Source organism: Lissotriton vulgaris, chromosome 3_1 (genome assembly GCF_964263255.1).
Source record: "Lissotriton vulgaris chromosome 3_1, aLisVul1.2, whole genome shotgun sequence".
NCBI classification, from domain to species: Eukaryota; Metazoa; Chordata; class Amphibia; order Caudata; family Salamandridae; genus Lissotriton; species Lissotriton vulgaris.
The window spans coordinates 307,755,263-307,776,861 of record NC_141689.1 but is presented as its reverse complement, the minus strand read 5'-3'; the positions used below and the strand labels follow the sequence as shown (position 1 = coordinate 307,776,861).

Genomic DNA, 21,599 nt, shown 5'->3' with positions numbered 1-21,599 from the left:
TGGATCCCCTCTTAATCATTAGTGGAATCTAGGGACCCTCCACTGAATCATTATTGGAATCCGGGGATCACACTGAGTCATTTCCCGAAGCCAGTAAACCCGGCTTGTGCAGTTCTGATTATATGAACCATATAACAATAAACAAAAAGAAAGAAACAAGCATCCCTAAAACAAAACAAAAACAAAATGATGACATATTCTATTTAATCCCCAAAGAAAAAAAAATATGAATCATTTTGAGAGGAAGGTTGGAGCTTTCCTAAATTGAATTAAGGTCACCTATCATCCATACCGTGTTCTGTCGATACACTTGCACTGCTAACAAGAATCAATTTGAGGATAACAACTTTTTAAAATGTTCAGGTTTACAAATTGCTTCGTTATTTATCTACACTTTTTTAATCTGTTAATATTATTTATTTTTCTAAGTAGTTGCCGACCCCCTGAGTAGGCGTTGTGGACCCCCCAAGAGTCTCTGACCACAGGTTATAAACAATTGCCCTGACTCAAATGTCTGCATTTGAAATTCTGGAAATTTCAGATACCAAAGTGTACCAAATTTCATGATGAATATTCATAACATATGATTTGTGCCTTAGTCTGTGGGGCATAATTAGCATCTAAAACTCAAATATACCAGGCTGCCATTAGTTTATATTGCACTCTGCAGGTGATGCCTATGGGCTAAGTTGCACTTTACTCACTCACTCACTCACTCATGCCTTCCAAAACTAAGAGAAGCTTTGTGTCAATAAAGACTAAAACTCTGGAACTTAGAGAGCATATTGGCTGCACATGCTGCACTTTGCACCAAGCTGTTCAAACAGGAGGTAGCACATTAAAAATAACATATTGAATGACACTTAAACACTCCACTATTGGTAACCAGAGCCCAACAGACAGTTTTTACATCATACTCCACAGGGGACTCGTAGATCAGGCCCCGTTCTATCAAACAAGAGCATCCACCCAAAATCAGCTGCGCCGCATTGTGAAACTCTTTTTTTTTGTTGCAGGAAGGGGTGTGGCCTCGTGGTTAAGGAATCAGGGTTTAAAGCACAGCAGTCACAAGTTCAAGCTCTGTCTTAATATCCTCACACGTGTCAAAGTTATGATCGCTTGGAAAAAGTAGTACTTTTTAAATTGCACAATTTACAAACTCGTCCGTCTTATAACACTTAATAGGGATATATAATTAAAAACCTGGTTGTTTGAATAACTTTTCATCATTGTTGTATTAAGGATCTATATTTAAGGTATTGCTATTCCCCAACCTAGTGGTACTCATTTTGCATATCTCATAAGGATGAACCATCTGCCGGATATGACATTAATATTTTCAGGTTAGAGATCTTTGCAGTGGACGCAATATCCACTGAGCTATCTTAAGTTCATATCTCCATACAAATGATAAACACCTGCTATGCATTAAAATATAGAGATACTTACATGTGCACACGTGACATCTCATATCTCAGATACCTTCATTTATTTCAGATTTGCCATTAGATATGGCAATGTCTCAGGACCTGTAGCAGAGAGAGGCTGTGAACAAGGCCATTGCTCATTGGTACCTGAGCTCTGGTGGAGGCCAGCAGGTCACATATTGCTGCCAACTGTTCAAGACATGCTTTTCCGCTGCTTCCTTGTGCCCTTTACCCTCACAGCTAAAAGGTCCCTTTGCCGGGCCTAGCACATGCTTGCTGGCTTCTGTCCACTGGCTTTGGCTTACTGTGGCCCTTTCAGCTCACCGCAGCTACTCCTCATAGCCTTGGACAGCTTTCACCGCCCCAACACTGTGCTTACTTCAGCTTCACCTTCTGTGAGGTTGGAAAAACACATGGGATGGCAGGACAGAGCTTGGACTGCTTCAATGCCCCTTCGGAATGGGACGCCAAAAATCATAGTGGAACAGCACAGGATGGAGGTATGCTCACCAGCCGGACGGCGTCTGCTGGTGTGTGCATCCTACTTCACCCTGCTTCAGGATGCACTCACTTTTGCATCCACTTCTGCTACTGCATCTCCTGCTGTAAACCGAGATGATATGCCCCATGTCAGACAGAGACATGTTGTGTCTGGATACCTGTGCTCCACAGAGCTTGATCGGATTTACTCTATCAGACTTTGCTGTAGTGCTTCAAGGTAAACCTTCATGCTTTTTCATTCCTTCGGGCACAAGTACTAAATGGAAGTCAGAACTTCAATGGCGTGTGGCATGCCGCTGTGCCCACAGCGGAGTTGGCAACAATTACGAGCATGGATGATGTACACAGTTGAGCTCTATGATAAATTACACTGGCTCACACATGAAAAGCTGCTGAGTGTACCAAGTGTAGCTTGAGATACCGGTGCGCATGCCTGGCATTTGGCATGGGCAAGCTGGGCACAGACTCAGGGCTCCTAATTTCAGAGTGGCACAATGACCTTCCTGGAAACCTGCTTTTAATCTTTCATTTTATTTACAGGTCACCTCTCGTGCATAAATTATCTTGTTCCCTCACTTATTACCCATTTCTTCCCCCGTCTTTTTCGCTCACATCCTCTTCCAGGGCCTCTCATTTCAGAATTTAACATCTAAACCGGCAATTTAGGTGAGGGCATTGGGAGTAGAGCACCTTCCTGTGAACAGAGTAGTGAGATATCAACATGAGATTGCTGCCATGCTAAGCACTGAACAAAACAATGCAAACAAATAGTAAGTGACCCTATGCTAAGTCACTCAAGATCCCCTGCCACTGGTTTCATGTATTCTTTAAAAACAAGTGTGCACAGTCGTTCCTTACATGCATTCCTCCTTTTTACGTTGAGCCTAGGCAATGCATGCTCTGTCTCTTCTAGACATGCTGTATCTACTCTATGGGCTTTCAGCACACCCATTGCTTTTCATTGGTTCCTTCATGTGCCTATCAAAATTCTTGCTTTTCGGTGGTGAATTATTGCCATTTGCCCCTCCTTTTGATGTGTTGTTCCCTACCATGGCTACTGACCTTGTTACATATCTCATTTTGAGTCTGCCCATTTACGTTAGTTTCGGGCACTAATTTTTGAGGTGGGTGCTGGTTGTAACACAAGCGCAAGTTTTCAGTCACTCTGTTACTGCTTTCATGTTTTCACATTTTCAAACGGCATTTAATTTGGTTTAACATTGTTTAAATTTGTTTACAATTGTTATGCGCCATGCTTACGAGAATATTTTTTTAGGTATCATCTCCACAATTGCTATTTTATTCTTTGTTAAGAACCAGCATGTATCTGCCTTAACACCAGCACACATGTTTTCAGTTGCTCTGTTCGTGTTTTTGATAGGCATTTAATTTGTTTTCAGCATTGTGCTGGGAGCCCGCTGCATTGCCACAGTGAACACCTCTCATCAGTGTTCATGTTTTGTTTTCATGCTCATTGCGACACTTGCTTCACGGCCCCTGCGCTTCATCACACAGTATGTTGGCCGTTTCAGGAGACTGCGCACCTTTCTTTTTTTCTGCACAGCACTTGCAGCCTCTTCCATCTCTGAACTGAAGGTGTCTCCCCGCGACCCGGGCTTTAGAGTCACTACCTCTAACCCAAGACTTGGTTTGTCCGAAGCCATATAAACCAAAGGTCATACAGATTATCAGCAGAGTGTGCAGACACATCACATCTATTTTCCTCCAGCCCCACAATGCTGCTTCTGGCAATGATTTCCTTCCTCCTCTCTACCCTGGTCTCTTCCTCCCTCTGTGTGCTCTTCCACCCCTCTACAACAGAATGCAACAATTAACTTGTGTTTCAAGAGTTATGTGTATGAACATTGTGTATTAGCATGGGCTAGTGTTTTGTGGTGGTGGTGGCCTGTGTACTTTTTATTTTCCTGCTTCATCATTGTGTTCTGTTTCAAACTCTTGTAAATCGAATTGAACGTTGTTTGTAATTCCGGATTGCTTGCAAAGAGTTGTACTGTAGCTTTAAGAACTATGGGCCCGATTCACAGAACTAACTTAAAACAAAATCCTAAACTTACTACCATTTAGGTATTCACAGAAGGCACTCACTCATTTTGATATTCACAGAAGGCACTTACTCATTTCGATATTCACAGAAGTTAGGAGTCCTAAATGCCTTCTGTGAATACCGAAAGTCTTAAAGTTAGGATTTTTCTCAGTTTAGAAGTAGTAAAGTTAGGAGTCCTAACTTTAGGACACCTAAATGCCTTCTGTGAATACCGAAAGTCTTAAAGCTAGGATTTTTCTCAGTTTAGGAGTCCTAATTTTACTACTCCTAAAGTGAGAAAAATCCTAACTTTAAGACTTTTGGTATTCACTGAAGGCATTTAGGAGTCCTAAATTTAGGACTCCTAACTTCTGTGAATACTGAAATGAGTGAGTGCCTTCTGCGAATACTAAAATGAGTAAGTTACTTCTGTGAATACCAAAATGGTAGAAAGTTTAGGATTTTGTCTTAAGTTCCTTCTGTGATTCAGGCCCTATGCCTCCCCAGCAGTTACCTAGGACTGTATCTCAACTCGTCACAGATTCCAGAAGTCAAGGGGCGGCCATAGAATTTCGCAACCTCTCCACCAATTTCGAGAGTGACGCATCTAATTTTTTGTACAAAATGTTGCACATGTAAAATGTATTCTCGACGTTAGTTTTGCATACCGTAACTTATTAGGTAAGCATTACGTGTCACTTGAGCTCCCCGAGAGGGTTGTTTCATTTTGTTCTCGAGCTTTGCAATGCATGGAGGAAGTATAATTTAAACAAGCTTAAAAACAGCATTTAAATCAATGTTGTCCTTTGAGTCTGACCTACTAAAACCCCAAAGTTAATCCTGTCTATGTGACCCGACTAGGGTTTATAAATGGATTGCGTTGTATGTTGTTGCATATATCATAATTAATGACAAGGGGTTACAGCTATTTAATGTCTGCATGATTTGAGCCTTTATATTTAAGATGCATATCATTGAAAATTCACATCTCACAAGCGCCCATTTGTAAACATATCAACTAGCAAAACACTTAACTTATTATTAATATGTATTGTGCTTGACCCTTTTGCTAGGTTGCTGAATTAGATTCTGGATGTCTGGTACAAAATTAAATATGAAAATTCAAACACAGATCTGAATTTTTTGGAACATTTATTAGACCATTATTCTGTAAATTACACCATTTGGTACTATTTTTGTTTGCGGTGAACTTCAATCCAAACCTATTTAGTAGGTTCACCAGCTAATATTGTCTCCAAGCTGGCATACGGCATGCACGGAAAACAGTGGGCAGTGGGATGGTCGCCCAGTGGTGCAAGTGGGTCGCATCAGTGGTGAAGGTGGGCCACCACCTACTTGGAAAAATGTTGGGAAATTGCACTTATTTATTTGGTTGGTTATTTAGTTTTACACACTAAGCAACGTTCCAATCATTGACTGAGCTGACATTTTGCTTCACTGGACCCCTAATTCTTGAAGCTGTAAAGGTGGTACCCAGGCCATAGGGAGCTGTTTTCTGATTTGTCACTCAAGGGTGTGCGTGGCCTAGCTGCCAGCTGGCCAACCAGGCTCTTCCCATTCCCCGCTGCTGAAAATCCCGCACTACGTCTTCTCCCTGTAGGAAATGAGAAGCTCAGTAAGCAGTTGCCGAATTGTGCGCCCTGGGCAATGGGTAGCAGCACCCATTGCCCAAAAAGTGGCCTTGCACTATAGAAAGAAGACCGATTCTTTCTGTCGCTCAAGGCCACTTTTTTTCAACATTTCTTGTAAACTTGGCTAGCTGCACACCACAATGCTGTTGAAGCTTTTTTATATATAGCAATTAGGAAAGGTTAAAGGGAAAACCTTTGGGGGAGAGGAGAGCAGGTGAAGAGCAAATTAAATTTTGCCTGGGGTGCGATCTTAGCAAAGGCTGGGCCTGCCAGTTCAATAAAAAGGAATAAAACAGTTTGGAAAAAGCATAATACAAGCAAAACCCTGCCAAAGGTGGGTCATGAAGATTAGTCACACAAAAAATTGTTAATTTAAAAAATGTGCATGTGTTGGTTAAAGCCGCTATGTCCACTAGTCCCTTTGGATATTCTGTTTGATCTCAGTGTTCATCCTGTCATGATGCTTCCCCTCTGCTGACACCAGCAAAACCCATTATTGTGAGTGAAATTTCCCCCTCTAAAATGGCAATCAAATCATCACATTCACGTGGCAGCCACCTGATATCAAGGGATTCCTTTCACAATTCGATCCGCTTTTCTAGCTGGCCTGTTCTCTGCCTCACTAGCCATCCAGCCATCTTTTGAATGCTGTCCCATGAGCTGGTATAAATTGTGAATGGCTGCTGACAGAGTTCTGTGGTCACTCGCAAACACAACTGAAAGAATTGTTTAAAAACGAGTTCACCCAGACTTTTTCCAAGGTAATTCACACAGATGCTACCCAATCACAGCTACATCACCAGCTGATAATGTCATTATTAAATAGCTGTTTTTCGATATGTTCCAAAAAGTGACGGCCATTTCAGATCATCCAATGGCGGAAGGTCATTGTTTACACTCTGACCTACATGTTAGCTCTTTTGTATTTTAGTTACATTTGTTATTATGTTTAGACAAGCTCTCGGAGACTGCTAAAAGATAGGTTGCTTAGTCGATTGGGCCCTGAAATAACCACAGTAGATAGAGTAACAGCATAACATTTGTCAACAAAAACACATTCCTCGGTATTTCGTAATGTTCTGATTAGAACGACTTTAGAGGACATGGTTCTGACCTTTTCTAAACTATAAATGTTTGTCATAAATGTCATTTTACAATCTTTACTAAACCACAATAACGTGATAGAATGTCGCAGATTGCATGTAGAATAACAGACTCTTAAACTGATCTAGGCAAAGCGTTGCATATCCGGCTCACGCAATATAAAAAAAGATGGCGCTTGAGCAGAATGGAGGAGGGTAACACGAGTTGGGATGTTGTGTTCCGTGCTGGGAAAGGCGCCTCAGATCTTCGCCAAACTTGAAGACCTCATTTAATCTTTGACCAGTTTCTAGTGCCCTGCCCTTTCTCATCTATCACAGGAACCCTAGTTGTCCCCCGAGGCCCCCTTTGTGTAATTCTTGAACCGGAAACGGATTCTGACTGTGCTCTTTTCTCTTTGACGCAGGAAGAAATACAGAATAACCATTGAGCGACGGAACCAGCATGAAGACTGCAACATCGGCAAGCACAGGCAGCTCCGCGAAGACTCCATCAGATCCCACTTTTCAGCTGCATAAGACAGAAGAAACAGAAGTTAATAAAAAAAAAAAAACACACTCGTCCTGATAAGCTCTAGTGAAATGCAACCAAAGACCGCAGTGTATGTCCGGAGAGGCTCTCTGACAGCCCAGTCTTTTAGGCAGTCGCGTATTTTTTTTTCTTTCCCTCAGAAACTCAGGAATGATTTACTGATCACGTTATGCCGCATGGCCTTCCATCTCGAAGAATGAGTACTCTGTTTCAATTTGTAGGAGATGCCTTAGCATGCTTCTAGGGTTTTATCAGACGTTCATTGGCTCCGCCGTTTTGCCCTTCGGGCGGTGAAGGCCTCTGTTCTCGCCTTTTGCTCTCCCTAAATACCCTCTATTTATATGGTTCAGGAAATATTGTAAATAGGATGATTGCGTGATACCGATGTAGAGGCCAAAATCTGGAATCTGGAAAATGCCACGTGGCTGTCGCATTGACCGACATCCAAATAAATACCATTGGTGCGGGTACTTCAGCAAACACAGGGCAGACACCTAGCAGTCTCTAGCAAGGCGCCGATGGGAAGGCCAACCCCATTCAAAGTTATGCCACAATGTGGTGCCCCCTTGCAACAGTTTCCAGTGGAAGAGGGGTAATGCTCCTGCAGGCCAGATTTTAGATTGTTTATGATGCTGTACTGTAGTGCCACCCACATTTGTGCTGTCCTTCCAACACCGAATACAAACAAATGTATGCATTATCTTCATGCTCCATTTGAGGTATCTGTTGCCTTCTTCAGAAAGACCATGTCAACACCGCAGTTGAGATCTTACAGCACCCACCGTGGAAGGCTCCATTAACACCAACGTTTATGATATCATTCACCCTTAGTGGTAAAGCATTAATGGAAAAAAGTATATAGCATTTATCGAAGAACAAAGCCATTATTTTGTTTCCAACAAACTGGAAGCCTTATCAAAGTCTTGTATGTCCATGGTAGCAAGAAGTCTCTGTGATTGCGGTAATGTATTGAACACAATTTTCTGATGTTGTGGATACTAAAGGGGTCTGTCTCTGTTGGGATGATGAGTTGTAGACAGACAGTAAGTACTTCTGTGGTGTTTCAGGGTCTTAGCATTCTAAGAGTGAACAGATTGTCTCTGTCCTTTGTGGATCATAAAAATGTCTAAGGTGTGAGGCACAATGTCTGTGAGCTGTATATTTGATTCCTCTTTTGCTAACATGGTATATTCTTTGTTTAATTGCCACTGTTTTACAAAGTTCTTTGTGATAACAAACTCTGTGACTTTATTGTACGCTATTTGAAACTAAATGTTAAAGTCTTATTCATACTTTATATTACATCTATTTTCATGTAGAAAATGACCAAATGTGACAAGTGTTCTTGGGCTTAGGCAGTTCATAAACTGAATGCATGCCAATCCCATATCAGCAGTCAGTGCTGCAACCGACAGTGTACCAAATGGGGATCACATATGCCCATACAAACTGACTGCAGATCTAGCCTAGTTAGTGGCATGGCAAGAGTACAGTGGGCTCTAATGGCAAGCAAGAAAAATGGCCACCCATTCCTTGGTTTGGTAGTAAAAACAACTATTATTGTGGTACAATTATCCCCTCATGCCCATGAACGCCAATGCCACTGCACCCGCTGTACTATTGGTGGCTGTGCATCAGACATTCTCAGCTTTTTTACGGCGATGCACAGTATGAAAAGGGTAAATGGTGAGCTATTACTTCTCCAGCAGAACCAACTGTGACCCCCGGAGCTCTTCTTAGAGTTAAGGAGGCTGCAGTTGTGGGTTTAAAGGGGTGGGAGCAGAAAAAAGCACCTTATAAGGTTGAAGCATATGCCAGGGAATACAAGGATGACGCTGGTAATCCTCAAGTGATGGGCACAATAATGCCACGGATCGGATAACAGTAAGTAGATAACTCTGCTCACACCTCAGAAAATGACGCCATCCCCATCTAAAAGTGAATAAAAGCATATTCACCACTCAGTCCACATATACCCCAATTTTCCCCATTCTTTCATTGTCTTTGTTATCCAGGTGGCGGTCTGCCGGGTCTTCAGTTGGGAAGCTGCTCTTTCCCTTGCGCCACAATCCTGTGCACTTTAAGTCAGCAGGCCCGATTTATAGGAGCCTATAGGGGGGTGGGTGGGTGACAGCGTTCAGACATTACCGAACTGAGGCAGCAGCACCGCACAACCTGTCTGTGGGCTCTAGATGCAGGCTCCTCGTAGGCAGTGGTACAGACCCAGCCACAGGCAGTAGAAGGACTAGGGAAATGCAGAAGAAGCATGAGAAACACAAGGGCGATGATACAGAAATGAAACAGTAAACCAGAAGGGAGTGGGCTCTATAGTGATTCGGCTGTGATTCAAAATCCTCTGCGGGTAAAGGCATACTTGGGGCTTTGTCACACCCATAAAGTTGGTAAGCTGATACTGCTGGCTGGGCTTCACCAATAGGAGGACTTGTTATAGCTTGGGAGCAGACTTCGGGTCCTGAAGTTTCAACTAGGGGCCAGGCTGCTGACAGGTAGCACAGATCTGCTTCTGTGCTGTCTTCTGTGCTCCTGCTGGATATTTCTCGTTGTAGTCATCTTGCCTGACTATTAGGGTTCTGCTGAGCTAATAATAAGAATGCTAAAATCAGCACACAGGCCCGGACCCACTGCAGAGACAATGGGGCAGCCCACGCAGTGGGCACGATGCATTCCTTGGACCTAGTGCCACTGTCCAAGCTGCACCACTGGTACCTACTCTCCTGAGACTAGGCCACCTATGTTTCTGCCCTCTGTTATTGATGTTTAGGATTGCCCTGGGGTACATCCGTATCACTCATTGAAATTCTTTCTTTGGGCATCTTTACAGCACAGTAAAATTGTTTGCCCACACTTATTTTATCACGCGGTAAAACTACTAGGAGGTAAATTCGTAATTGTGCCTTGCATTTTTCCCTAGGGTACCACATAATTCTGGAATAAACAGTTCAGAAGGGGGCATTATTTACGATTATAGCATCTGAAATATATACCTTTTGCCCATCAATGACCAGTTTTCCCACCGCTAAGTCCTGCAGGTTATACCTGGATGAATCTGTGATGGGACAATCTCCAGGAGTGGGATACTTTTTCGCATCTTGCAATGTAGGCTTCTGTGAAAGCACCTTTTGCATCCACGTCTGAATGTACCACACTTGGTCTGTGACTTAAGTCTAGGTTTTACATCACTTTTACTTGTGAATTATCTGGATATCCTGGAATAGCAAGCTGTTTGGGAAACTTTGTATCTGTCTCTACTGCACAGAGTGGATTAGGTGAACTTTACTGCATATTTTCATTCCTCCCTATGGCTGATGTTTGAGCTTTCATGGAAGTACAGTTCTGCCCTAGGTCCTGTTTACATATCTCATCACTTTGTGTAACCTCGTCCCTAGGTTCTGTAGCAAGCACTTTTCCACAAAATATTGCAGGAGTGAGGCCAAAACAGTTATTTTGCCAATCTCGGACTATATTGTGGAAGTGTTTGCAAATACGCACAGGTAGCTAAAATTCATAAACCTTCATTAAGATTCCGATCTTGCCATTTTATTCCAAGTTGGTTGCATAGAAAGGCACAGTTTCTCTGAACACCAGCAAGAATTATACGACAGCATTTTTAGAATTAGTTCCATTTCAACAATAAAGTCTTTTTGCTGTTATGTTCCTTAAATGGTCATATTCTCTCCAATAGTTATTATATGGAGCTGACAGACTTAAAATACAGTTTAGTGTAACCATCACCTTAATTGAATTCGTTTAATAAACGAAGAATGAGGTCAGGGTGTATTTTTGTGCTGTAAGAGAGGTATGTAGGTAACAACTGGTTCTTTAAACATTTAGGTAAACTTTGATGTCCGTCATTGATTCCAGTACACCGTGTTCTGGCCAAATGATTGAGCACAGAACATAGGGTGGAATATTTCATACATGCAGAAAGTAGATGAATGTCTCCCAAGAGTGTTGGAACTTTGTGGGTTGAAGTGTAAATGTATGGCTACCTTAATAGAGATTATGATTTAATACTATTAAGAAGTTTTGCTCTGAGGTATAATTGTCACCAAGAGTATATAGAAAGTCTTTGGCGTTAGGGGAGATCACAGCAGCTTTAGCCTTAATGAGATCATGGATAATGGACACAGATTCCCACAATAATGTAATATGTAATCTTTTAACAATAATGAAGGAACGTCCTACTGGAGCAGATTAAATAATTTTAGATCTTATAGGATCAGGTTCAAAAACAAGTTTATTTAGATATTGGCCATAACACATTCTAAAAAAGCACACTTAACATAGCTCAGAGGTAACAGTTGCAATCACTGGATACAGCAGAAATCTAGCGAACCGGGTTCTTGCTCATTCCTGCAGTGGGTGGTGCAGAGGGTGGAGAACAAATCTACTTGCATCTCCACCCTCATGGTGATGGCGACTAAGGGAGAGTCTCAAATGTTACCAAATTCAAGGCAAGCCACAGAGTAAGGGTGTTCAAAGTAGGCCTAGGAGGGCCACGGCCATACTATGTTTTCGAGCCAGCCCTTGCTTCCCTGTAAATTCACTACTTCAGGCCAAGCTTTTTTTGGGGGGGGAGAGAGGGGGTTTGTTTATTTGGGTGTGTAGAACATCTGTCATGGTTTCCCCCGCGTAGGCCTACATTGGATTCCCCTGTCAAAGGGTAACCCCTCAGAGACTTTCGTGGTAAAATGTTTTCGAGCCAGCCATTGCTTCCCTGTAAATACACCACTTCGGGGCAAGTTTTTTTGGGGGGGAATTTGTTCATTTGGGTGTGCAGAAAATCCGTCATGGTTGCGCCCCGCGTGGGCCTACATTGGATACCCCTGTCAAAAGGTAACCCTTCAGAGACTTTCATTTTAAAATGTATGGCATTCCATAGCTGGCTAGACATGTTGATGTCAACAGCAATTAAATATAAATTCAGTTTGTCATTTTCATGACACACAGTAATCATTTAAGACCAGTTTCCAATAAAGTGTCTCCCCACGTATCAACATTGCAGCGAAACACTAAGAACTGTATGCCATGTGTACATTGGGCTAGAATGCGCAGGCTCACACTGGACCTCTTCTCCACAGTCTGATTATGAAACCATGCACTGTGAAATAGTTCACCTTGGTCATCAGAGCTGTGAGCAAACATATGCCTGGCAATATAGAGTGTTTTCCTTTAATCTATCCAACAATGTTTGCTTTTCTGGCATGAGCAAGCATGAAACAATGAAACAAATCCTTAGGCACAGCCCCCTGCTGTAAAGATTAGAGCTATCACCCTTGCAAACAGCAATACACTGCATCTGTTTGTAGAGTGAATAACAACTCAGCCGCATTCTGTTTCAACGCCATGGTATGTGGTAATAGTTTTCTTATTTTTAACTTGTTGTTTTGCACAAGGGGTAGCACCTATTTTTGCAGCACAGTGACACCTAAGGTTAATAGGACATAGTTGGAAGTGTGAGGAAAACGCATAAAAATATCCTCACCAGTCCATGGAGGTAAATGCTCAGTGTTTTCACTGGTTTATATTTAGTTGTGGTGTGTTTTCGATTTGCCATCAGGTCGGCGGCGACTTAAAACTGCTAAAATAATCTGTAAAGTTGCTAAATCTTTTTTCCGAGCGGTAGGCCTAGCTGTGGCACCGGAGTGCATTCGCGTGTGAAAGTTGCAAACATCTTTCTGTTGGTGATTTTGATGTAGCGCCTAATGCCTTGCTAACCGGCACGTGCGGTTTATACATCAGTAAACGCATCAGGTTTGGTTGTGTGCTCAATCTGGGCTGCAAGTTCTTAGCCTTAACAGCTGAATCCGTCCATGCGAAGGTTGACATAACTTTTCGATTTCGATAAAATGTCGACGTTATTGTGTAAATGGAAGGGTAGACCTGCGGTTTCTCTAGCAAATGTATGTGTGCTTTTGGAGTAACATTTTGTTTCAGCTCACTCCACTGCGCAATCTACCATTATGCAAAGACTTGAGTGGGTTTTGAAGTGTGTGTACACTTGTGGCTGTCTTCTGTCGCTAGGTAATGACGCCATGAAGGTCTACCCCTGAAGTGCTACCATGCTGCATCTGGAGGTCCATTGACAGCCCCTTGTAGAGGTTAACCAAATATCACTCGCTGTGCCATTGGTCTGCTGTCTTCTTCTAGGTTTCAGGCAGCACGGCCTGGAGTCTGGTTAACGATTCACCAAAATGTAAGGGGTAGCAGAAGTGCACTTAATCGAATCAGCCCCACCCAGATATCACAAGGTCAACTCCAGCCCACCCCTTCCCCTCTGCCAGCCTGCTATCTGCTGCAGAGGAGCAGTGTTATGGACCAGAAACTACTGAAAGCAACCAGGGCCCCAAGGGTCCATGTGTACTTTCTGTACTGATGGCCCATGGGCTTAGGGCTGTGCTTGGTTACTGAAGAGCTTGCCAGGGCTAGGAGCCGCTACCCCTTGTTACCCAGTCTTGAAGTCCATATCCTTGCCAGGTATCACGCTGTAGTGTTCAGAGGTAGTCAAGAAGTCATATCTAGCTGTGATATGCAGTACAACATGCAGTGAATGTTGTGGAGCATAGGGGGAGCAGAACACAGGTGTTCTCTCCATTAAAAGCATAGAAAGAAAGAAAAACAGTCTATGGCATGTAATGTACTCTGTGGTGGGAGCACTTCAAACAGCCTGCTCCCCAGTAGTGTAACAAGGATGCTATGAGATGTAATGTCTCCACCACACAGATGAGTGGTAAGAAACCGACTCAATTGGGGTACAAAGGACCGTTGCAGTCAGGGCGTCTGGTGCCACTGCGCTTGCTGCAGTTGCGATAGCTGTACTTCTGCACATGCCACTCTGGTGGCACAGAAAGGTCCATGGGCCCCCCCTGGACAGACACGAAAGGAGCACAGGGGTGACTGCAGTATGTAGGCCAGCCCAGGAAAGTTTAAGAAGTGCTCTCCTTAGTCTACATTTAGAGTGGTTGATGCCTTTTATAGGATAGAAAATGTGCCAATTTAAGAGTTGGGACTCTTAAGTAGTTTAGTGCCACTTGAAAAAGAGCTCCAAGTGGGCACACAAATACATCTGTACATATGTTGCACTAAAATGTTTGTTAGCCACGGCGAACTGTGCCCTACGCTGTTCTTCAAACATTTGGTACTGTAAATCATTCCCCTGCTCGTACGGTGTTCGAAAACCATGTAAATATGCACCTCGGCACACATCTGTGCAAAATTAATTTTGTGGCATTTTATACAGATTTACGCCAAATTACAAGGCCTCATGTTTTTCTTTTCTTATTGTTGCAAGATTTAGGCAAACCTGGAGGTTTGCACTTGGCAAGAATATCCTTGTTTTTGTATTAATAATAAGCTTTTGTACAGCATTTACGCTTGGCATACGTCGCTTGTTTTCTTTAAAGGAAACAGATGATAGAAATCCATGAGTTTCCTTAGCTTTCATGTCAGTAACACATGAACAATCGACTGATCTCTAAAGAAAATGCCTTTTTTTGTTTATCACTGCTTTGTAGCCTCTATAGATTAACCCATACAGGGAACTCAGAAATGTCCCTAGGGTACTGTAGTATTTATGTACATGCATACATTCCAGCGTGAAATAGTGTGAAGTAAAGCACCACTTGCATAGCCTAGTGGCACTCCTACTCAGCAACTTTCACAAGAGTCAAACACAAGTTGCAAAACGCATACAACTGGAAGTTCTGTGTTTGACCCACATGGGCACTCTACTGGCATTAGCAATGAATATTGCATGTGCCCATCATGGTCGTTGTCTAGTTTTGTGGGAGTCGGCATCCATGGCCATCCTTTTATTGTACTGTCTGCGGAGGCATCCACGGGGTGGTCAGGTGTGACATGGGTTTTGGGTATGCCATATTAAATGGACCACTGATGATATTGGGCATTAAAGTGAAGACTGTAAATTCACCTTTCAGTAAAATACTTCACTCAACCCCTATTCCCAAGGAATTCTGGATGCCAGGCTATAGGGAGTCATTTTCTTTGCTGTCTCTAAAAGGTGTGCATGGCCTAGCTGCCAGCGCGGCGACCAGGTGCTTCCCATTTCTCACTGCTGATAGTCATCCCCTATGTTTTCTCCCTGTGGGAAATGGAATGGATGCAGCTCAGTAAGCAGCTGTTGAGTTGTTTGCTTTGAGACATTATTCTGAGTCCACTTTTTCTCAATATTTCTTGTAAACTTGACTAGCTTCACAATTCATGCTGCTGAAGTTTTTTTTTTAAACTTGTTAGGGAGCATTTGCTTTTGCAGCTTTTCACTCGTCCACATTGAACTAGCCACCAGTAAAAACTTTCATTTGCTACCATTGCAAGATGGTGGTGGTCCACCAACCCTATCCTTGGAAGGCCTGCTATAACAAAAATGTAAGCAGCTACCAGCATGAATAGAGCTGTGCCTTGGGATCTTTTCAAGTGTACATATTGAAATTTATATTTTCATAAATCTTTCATTTCGTATTTAATGTCCTCACCATAATTGTTCTCTTATTGGAGGAGTTTGGAACTCCAATTCGAAGTGGCTTTTCTGCTGTGCAGCCTTTGATAAACCACAGGTCCCCTTCCCTGCAATGCTTGGGAAGAGATGGCCCCTCAAGAAGACGCTGATTCTGGGAAAATGGTTATCTCTTTTACAAAATTGACTGTAAACTGCAAAACAAAAAATAGTACTAGTATGGAATTACAAATCTATCTGGGTGTTTCCCAGAATGTACTGTCCAAGAGAACATTCCTGGAACGCACAAATGACGAGTGTAGGAAACAAACTGATTTTGAAATTTACCTCGCTGGAGATAATCTAAGGTCTTGTAAACCACTTGTGTTAATTATGTCAGAATCATTGGCAGGATCCGAATAATTATTCCCTCTCAAATATATTTTTCATGTTAAGAAACGGAATGTTCTTTATGATGATATATTTTTGACGTGATACAGTCCCAGATGCGTGTCAAAATCAAGAACCGTATGCAACTGTTTACCAATGGTTGGAGTTGTCTTGTTTACAGGCACGGGCGGGCACAGACTAGCTGCCAGAAACTGAAGCACTAGGAAGTGATGCAGTCAGTTGCTCTTAAGTTGTTGTTTTCATTTTTTTAAAGTTAATTTTATTCCCTGCTTAAGGTGGTACCACAGGCGACCTCCCAGTTCGTCTGTATGGGCAGGCAACCCCTTTTTCTAGATATAAAAACTTCTTAAGAAGTATATTTAGTGTACCAAGTAGGGAGTAATTTTAGTGATTTTTTAAAAATAAAAATACTTTATAATGTGTGTAATGCACAAGGGATAATAGCACTACTTTTTCTATCGTGGCCAGGCGTTCCAAAAGCTTGTACAGTGTGTAACATTCAGAGATGGGACTGGAGAAAGCGGTCTGTCAAATTGCAAGCAGCAAAGCCAGATAAAGTTAATTACCTCCAAAGAGCACACCCTTGACTGGTCTAGATGATCATTTATCGAAAAAGACTTTTTGTTCTTTTTTTCATTATCATCATACGCAGAAGATAAAAGCTACTTTATGAGGATGAGAGCTTTTTAAAATGCCTATTTGTGAGCGCCCATGACTGGCAGATGGTATCTGAGGCTGGGCTGACCGGATACAAAGCTCAAACTGTTCATGTTCCTTTGTTGCGCAGTAGATATGGACTAGTTAAAGTAGCACAGATCTTTTCCGCCAGAGAACATCTTAGAGGAATTTAATTGACAGTCAGACAATACCAAGGCAAATATTACATTTTAGTCATGGGATTTGAATCCACTTTCATTTGTGATTTTCTAAAAGGTGACTATAGAAGGAAACACGCATGTTAAAAGTAGGCCAGCCTAGGTAGTTGAGAAATTCCAGATGTGTGTGTGTGCAAACTGTAATATACTCATGATGCCAAAGCCTCAAGTACCAAAATGTCAAGGCCTATATTGTCTAACAAAAATATTGTGTCATAAATATAATATATTTTTAACAAAGCAAACTAGGAGAAACCTGTTGACGCTGACCTTTATTACTTATGAACGCACATCCCACCATCCCCACCATTATTGGTGAGGATCTCACTCTTACCTCTCATCTGGAATTTCTCAACTACCTTAGCTGGCCTACTTTTAACAGGCAGGTTTACCTCTATAGTCACCTTTTAGGAAAGTACAAATGAAAGTGAATTCACATCCCATGACTAACATTTACGAATTGGCTTAGTATTGTCGGACTGTGTCAATTAAATTCCTCTAACATGTCCCCTGACAGGTCATATATGTGTGTGTGAGTGTGGGCAAAGTGTAATATACTCACGAGAGACCAAAGCCTCAACTGAGTTGTGTCTGTGAGTGTATATGTATATATTATATTATATTCCTCACCGGCATGCGTACAAACGGGAGACAGTCGCTGAGTTTTGGCATTTGCTAGCTATATATATATATATATATATATATATATATATATATATATATATATATATATATATATATATATATATATATATATATATAGATACATACATACATACACACACACACACACACACACATATATATATGATATAATAAAGTAAACCAGAAGAGCATTTGGTTTATCCCATGGTATTTTAATGTGTAGGTGCTTTAACAAAACCTGAATGCAATGGGTTAAACTGTGCAGTATGGCAAAAATTACATTGAAGAGACCTCAACACTACTAGGAGATTTGTTTACCTGTGCATAATAATTGTTAAATGCATTTTGCGAGGTAGAAAAAAGTGTTTTTCTCATGCAAGTTTGTTGTACTGTGGTAATGAACTCACCTTTACAGTGTAGTAATAAATGTATGAATTCGCATTTATTAGAATGGTCGCATATATATGTAATATATGTATATATATATGCCACACACTACACTACACATATATTTGCTTTGTTCCTTGTTCAAAATATTGGTCACAACCTTAGGACATCTTAGGATAGACATTGTACAGGCCCCACATTTACTTGTTTCCGCTGAATAACTTTTGTGTTCTAGTGTACCAATACTGGCAACCCGTAAACATCTTAGTCTGCTAGAAATTAAAGCAAACACGGCACAAGCTACAGTATATTGTACTGTTGTAAGTAGAACTATCTGCATATAATGTGATTTTATTTATTGTGTTTTTTGTGTAGAGAATGAGTATTCATGACTGTGGATATAACCTTTGTTTATTTGTGTAATATATTTTTATTTCTTTTGAAACAATACATCCGGCCATTTTGAATATATATTTTAATTGGTGTCTGTTCACTTGTAAGTGTGTACATGTTCTTGTAAACAATACTTGGTTTATTATGTATCTGAATTAAACAAAATGTTCCCATTGAAAAGAAAAAGGACCCTTCAGTTTTTATTTAATTATTTGTATATCGTACATGCACATAAACAAATTAAAAAGTGAAAGCTCCAAAGATTATGAAAACAGATGCCAGAGAAAAGTGTGGAATAGTGCCTTACTGGTTCAATAAACATTTAAGCTTGCGGGAACCGATGGATTTCTACATCCTAGAAGCCAGTAAGATCAATTAGAATCGTAAACATGAAAAATGGAAATACTAAGATCCTCAATAAAAGTATATCATACTTCTCAGTTTGGGAGCAAACGCCTCCCAAGTACTTTGTGGCCAAATTGGGATTACAATTTTGCAGTAAAGTAAGCAATTTCAGATTTCCAGTGACTCATTTCTCCACTAACAATCTGATACATTTTATCGAGGGAAAATCCAAAGATTTATAAATCAAACAACTCTGCAGTTATTCCCCATTGCCAGCAGGCAAACTCATAATCGGGAGATAACCAGAATCTGCTATTACCCCAGCCCCTGCTATCAGTAATTACGGAAACCTGGGGCACTCTAATGAGGTAGTAAGTGAAGAAATGTCCAAGACCACAATCCGCTGCTTAGTGTTACGGCTACTGCTTGGCTCACGCATTCATACAAATATCTGAAAATTGTTACTTTTTGTTTCTAAAGCACTAACGAGCTTTAGACATAACCAAGTTCTCCACTTGCAGAAATTAAGGTGGCTTTCAGATTATAAGAGACGAGGAATTAATGAATGCATTCATTTTTAAGTAACACCTTCATTTCCATAGAGACTCATTAGCAAAACCATACCAATTAAAACGATACAGATAGAGTCAGCAAATGAAGTGACCCATTGATGAATATCCTACATAAGGTTTTGTGAAGACTTAATTGGCCAGTGTAAACTATTGAATATGGCATAAACTAAGATACAAATTAAACATAAGGATCCACCCTTAGTTAGAAAAAAAAGAAGAAATGTCCTTCCAGGGACCTATGCATGTATTACTCCTATTAATCTGGGAGAGCACACAGCTTTGTTAAAAGAAACCTGACCGACCAAAAGGACCCTTGGTGGCATGCTTCATTATCAGGTTCTTCCTGCCCCTCTACGGGACGGGGCGTTCTGCAACCAACGACGACGTGGGAGCACTGACTATTAATTACTATGTATGATGTAGGAGTGGGAGTGGAAGGGTCAAATAGTGAGGTGACATGAGGAGAAAAAGATAAAAATACCTGGCTATGTGGAAACCTAAACCTTAATGTTCCTACTAGCTAGTATGGTTAATGGTGGGGATAGAGCGGAGGTACTGTGCTACTGAGGTCATCTTTCAGTTGCTTATTGCTGCATTTGGTTGATAAACTGGTATTAAAAAGGTGAAATCTTTTCCCAGACAGTGTTACCATTAGCAACAATGATTTGCAATGCAATAGGTCTCACATTTATCAGATTTAGAGCTATTTGCACAGTAACATCACAGAATGATCATCCCTGTGTGGCATCAAGTACACAGAATGGCAGAGTGATTTTTGGCCACAATAAAGAGGGCAGTGCAATGAGCCGGCTCCCTCTGCTCTTGGCATCCTCAGACATTCGGGACATGGCCACCAAAACGCCTTGTTCCGAGTCCACTCCAGGGCGTTACTCATTGCTTGGGCACAAGGCCTATTAACATCAGTTGTTTTCAGACAAAAAATGTGCACTGTTGCTGCCTTCACGGGGCATGAACATGCTCTGAACAAATGCATTCCAAGAGTCATAGGCGTGGATTAACCACCGTGAACCAGATGTATTATACTGCAGATCTAACAGTAACAGGGTGAGATGGTGGAGTTTCAGTTACGCAGCAGACGTACTATAATGACGGTGCATCAGGGCTATGCCAAAGTATATAGGTAGAGGCGCTACACTGCAGGAACGCTACTGCAAGGTACAAGGGTTTTAGAAATATTATACTGCAAAGGAGCTAGAGTGAGGTGGACGATGTTTTGTAAATCAGAAGCACTAGGTTGCAGGTCCGGCTGCCCTACATTGGGACACAGAAGTAAATTGTGCTACAGAGAAGCACTACATCCGAAGAGCTTTAGTAGCTACAGAGAGCGCAGTACTTTTGGTATAGATGCTGCCCTGAAGTTAAAGCACAGAAGGTTGAATGCTTCAAGAAGTAGCACATGTATGATATGGAAAGCAGGCGCATGATATTGCAGTTGCACTAAAGAGACACATGAGTTTTTCTTAAGTCACATAGGAGCTAGACAGAAGTGCTGCAACCAGGGTGCACGCACTCACTGATGCCGAGTACCACCACGATGTGCCCCCCAGCAGCGCGTCCTTCCTGCTGGCGACTCCCATGACCAAGTGCCCGCTGTGAAGAAGAAACTGGCCAGCAGGATGCAATGGCGGCAGTGCCCCGATGAGATACCCCCCGGCCAGCTCTGGTGCACCCACGGTACCCGGCACCAGCATCTCCTCTGTCCTCTAAAAACTATCCCAAAAGCGCTCTTGCCCCATCTGTGTACACTGAAGTTAGCTCTCTGGGAGGAAGAGGTGGGCGGTATTTAGTTCCGACAGCTAAAGATGCAGCTTTCAGTGTGGCAATTGTTCGGATTGAACATGCTAGACCGAATGTAAGGTGTGCATTCTCATGCTCAGAGCCTGTAAGATATTTAATTTGAAAACGTTTAGCCTCCATAAACTACACTTGCTGTGAAAGCTGTGTAACTGACGGGTCTCTACTGTTTAAAATAAGAACCTGCAAAATAAAGGATATCTTGGAATTATCAAGCTGTGACACCTCGACTGGCCTTTTAACGGATGTCACTAGATATACTCCACATGCCAATGAATGATTAAGAGGACAGTGCTAAGATGTTTGTGTTTTATGTGATGAACACGTTGTTACATTATTCAAAGTGACTCCCATGCCCCCAATTCCCTTTGTAATTCCCTATGGATTAATATTACCTGATGACCAATAATCAGAAGACTGTAAAATC

General features: G+C 41.8%; 1 protein-coding gene across 2 annotated transcripts in view; it reads left to right on the top strand.

The window, feature by feature from the left end:
- NPR3 (natriuretic peptide receptor 3) overlaps positions 1–8,398 on the top strand; it is a 222,597-nt gene extending 214,199 nt beyond the window's left edge. The window contains exon 8 of one of the 2 annotated variants that reach the window (XM_086960503.1): positions 7,132–8,398. In XM_086960503.1, coding sequence (XP_086816629.1) covers positions 7,132–7,243 — 112 coding nt within the window. In that variant the 3' untranslated portion in view covers positions 7,244–8,398. The remainder of the gene's footprint in view (positions 1–7,131) is intronic. The other variant, XM_086960504.1, reaches the window with a different exon arrangement.
- The last annotated feature ends 13,201 nt before the right edge of the window (positions 8,399–21,599 follow it).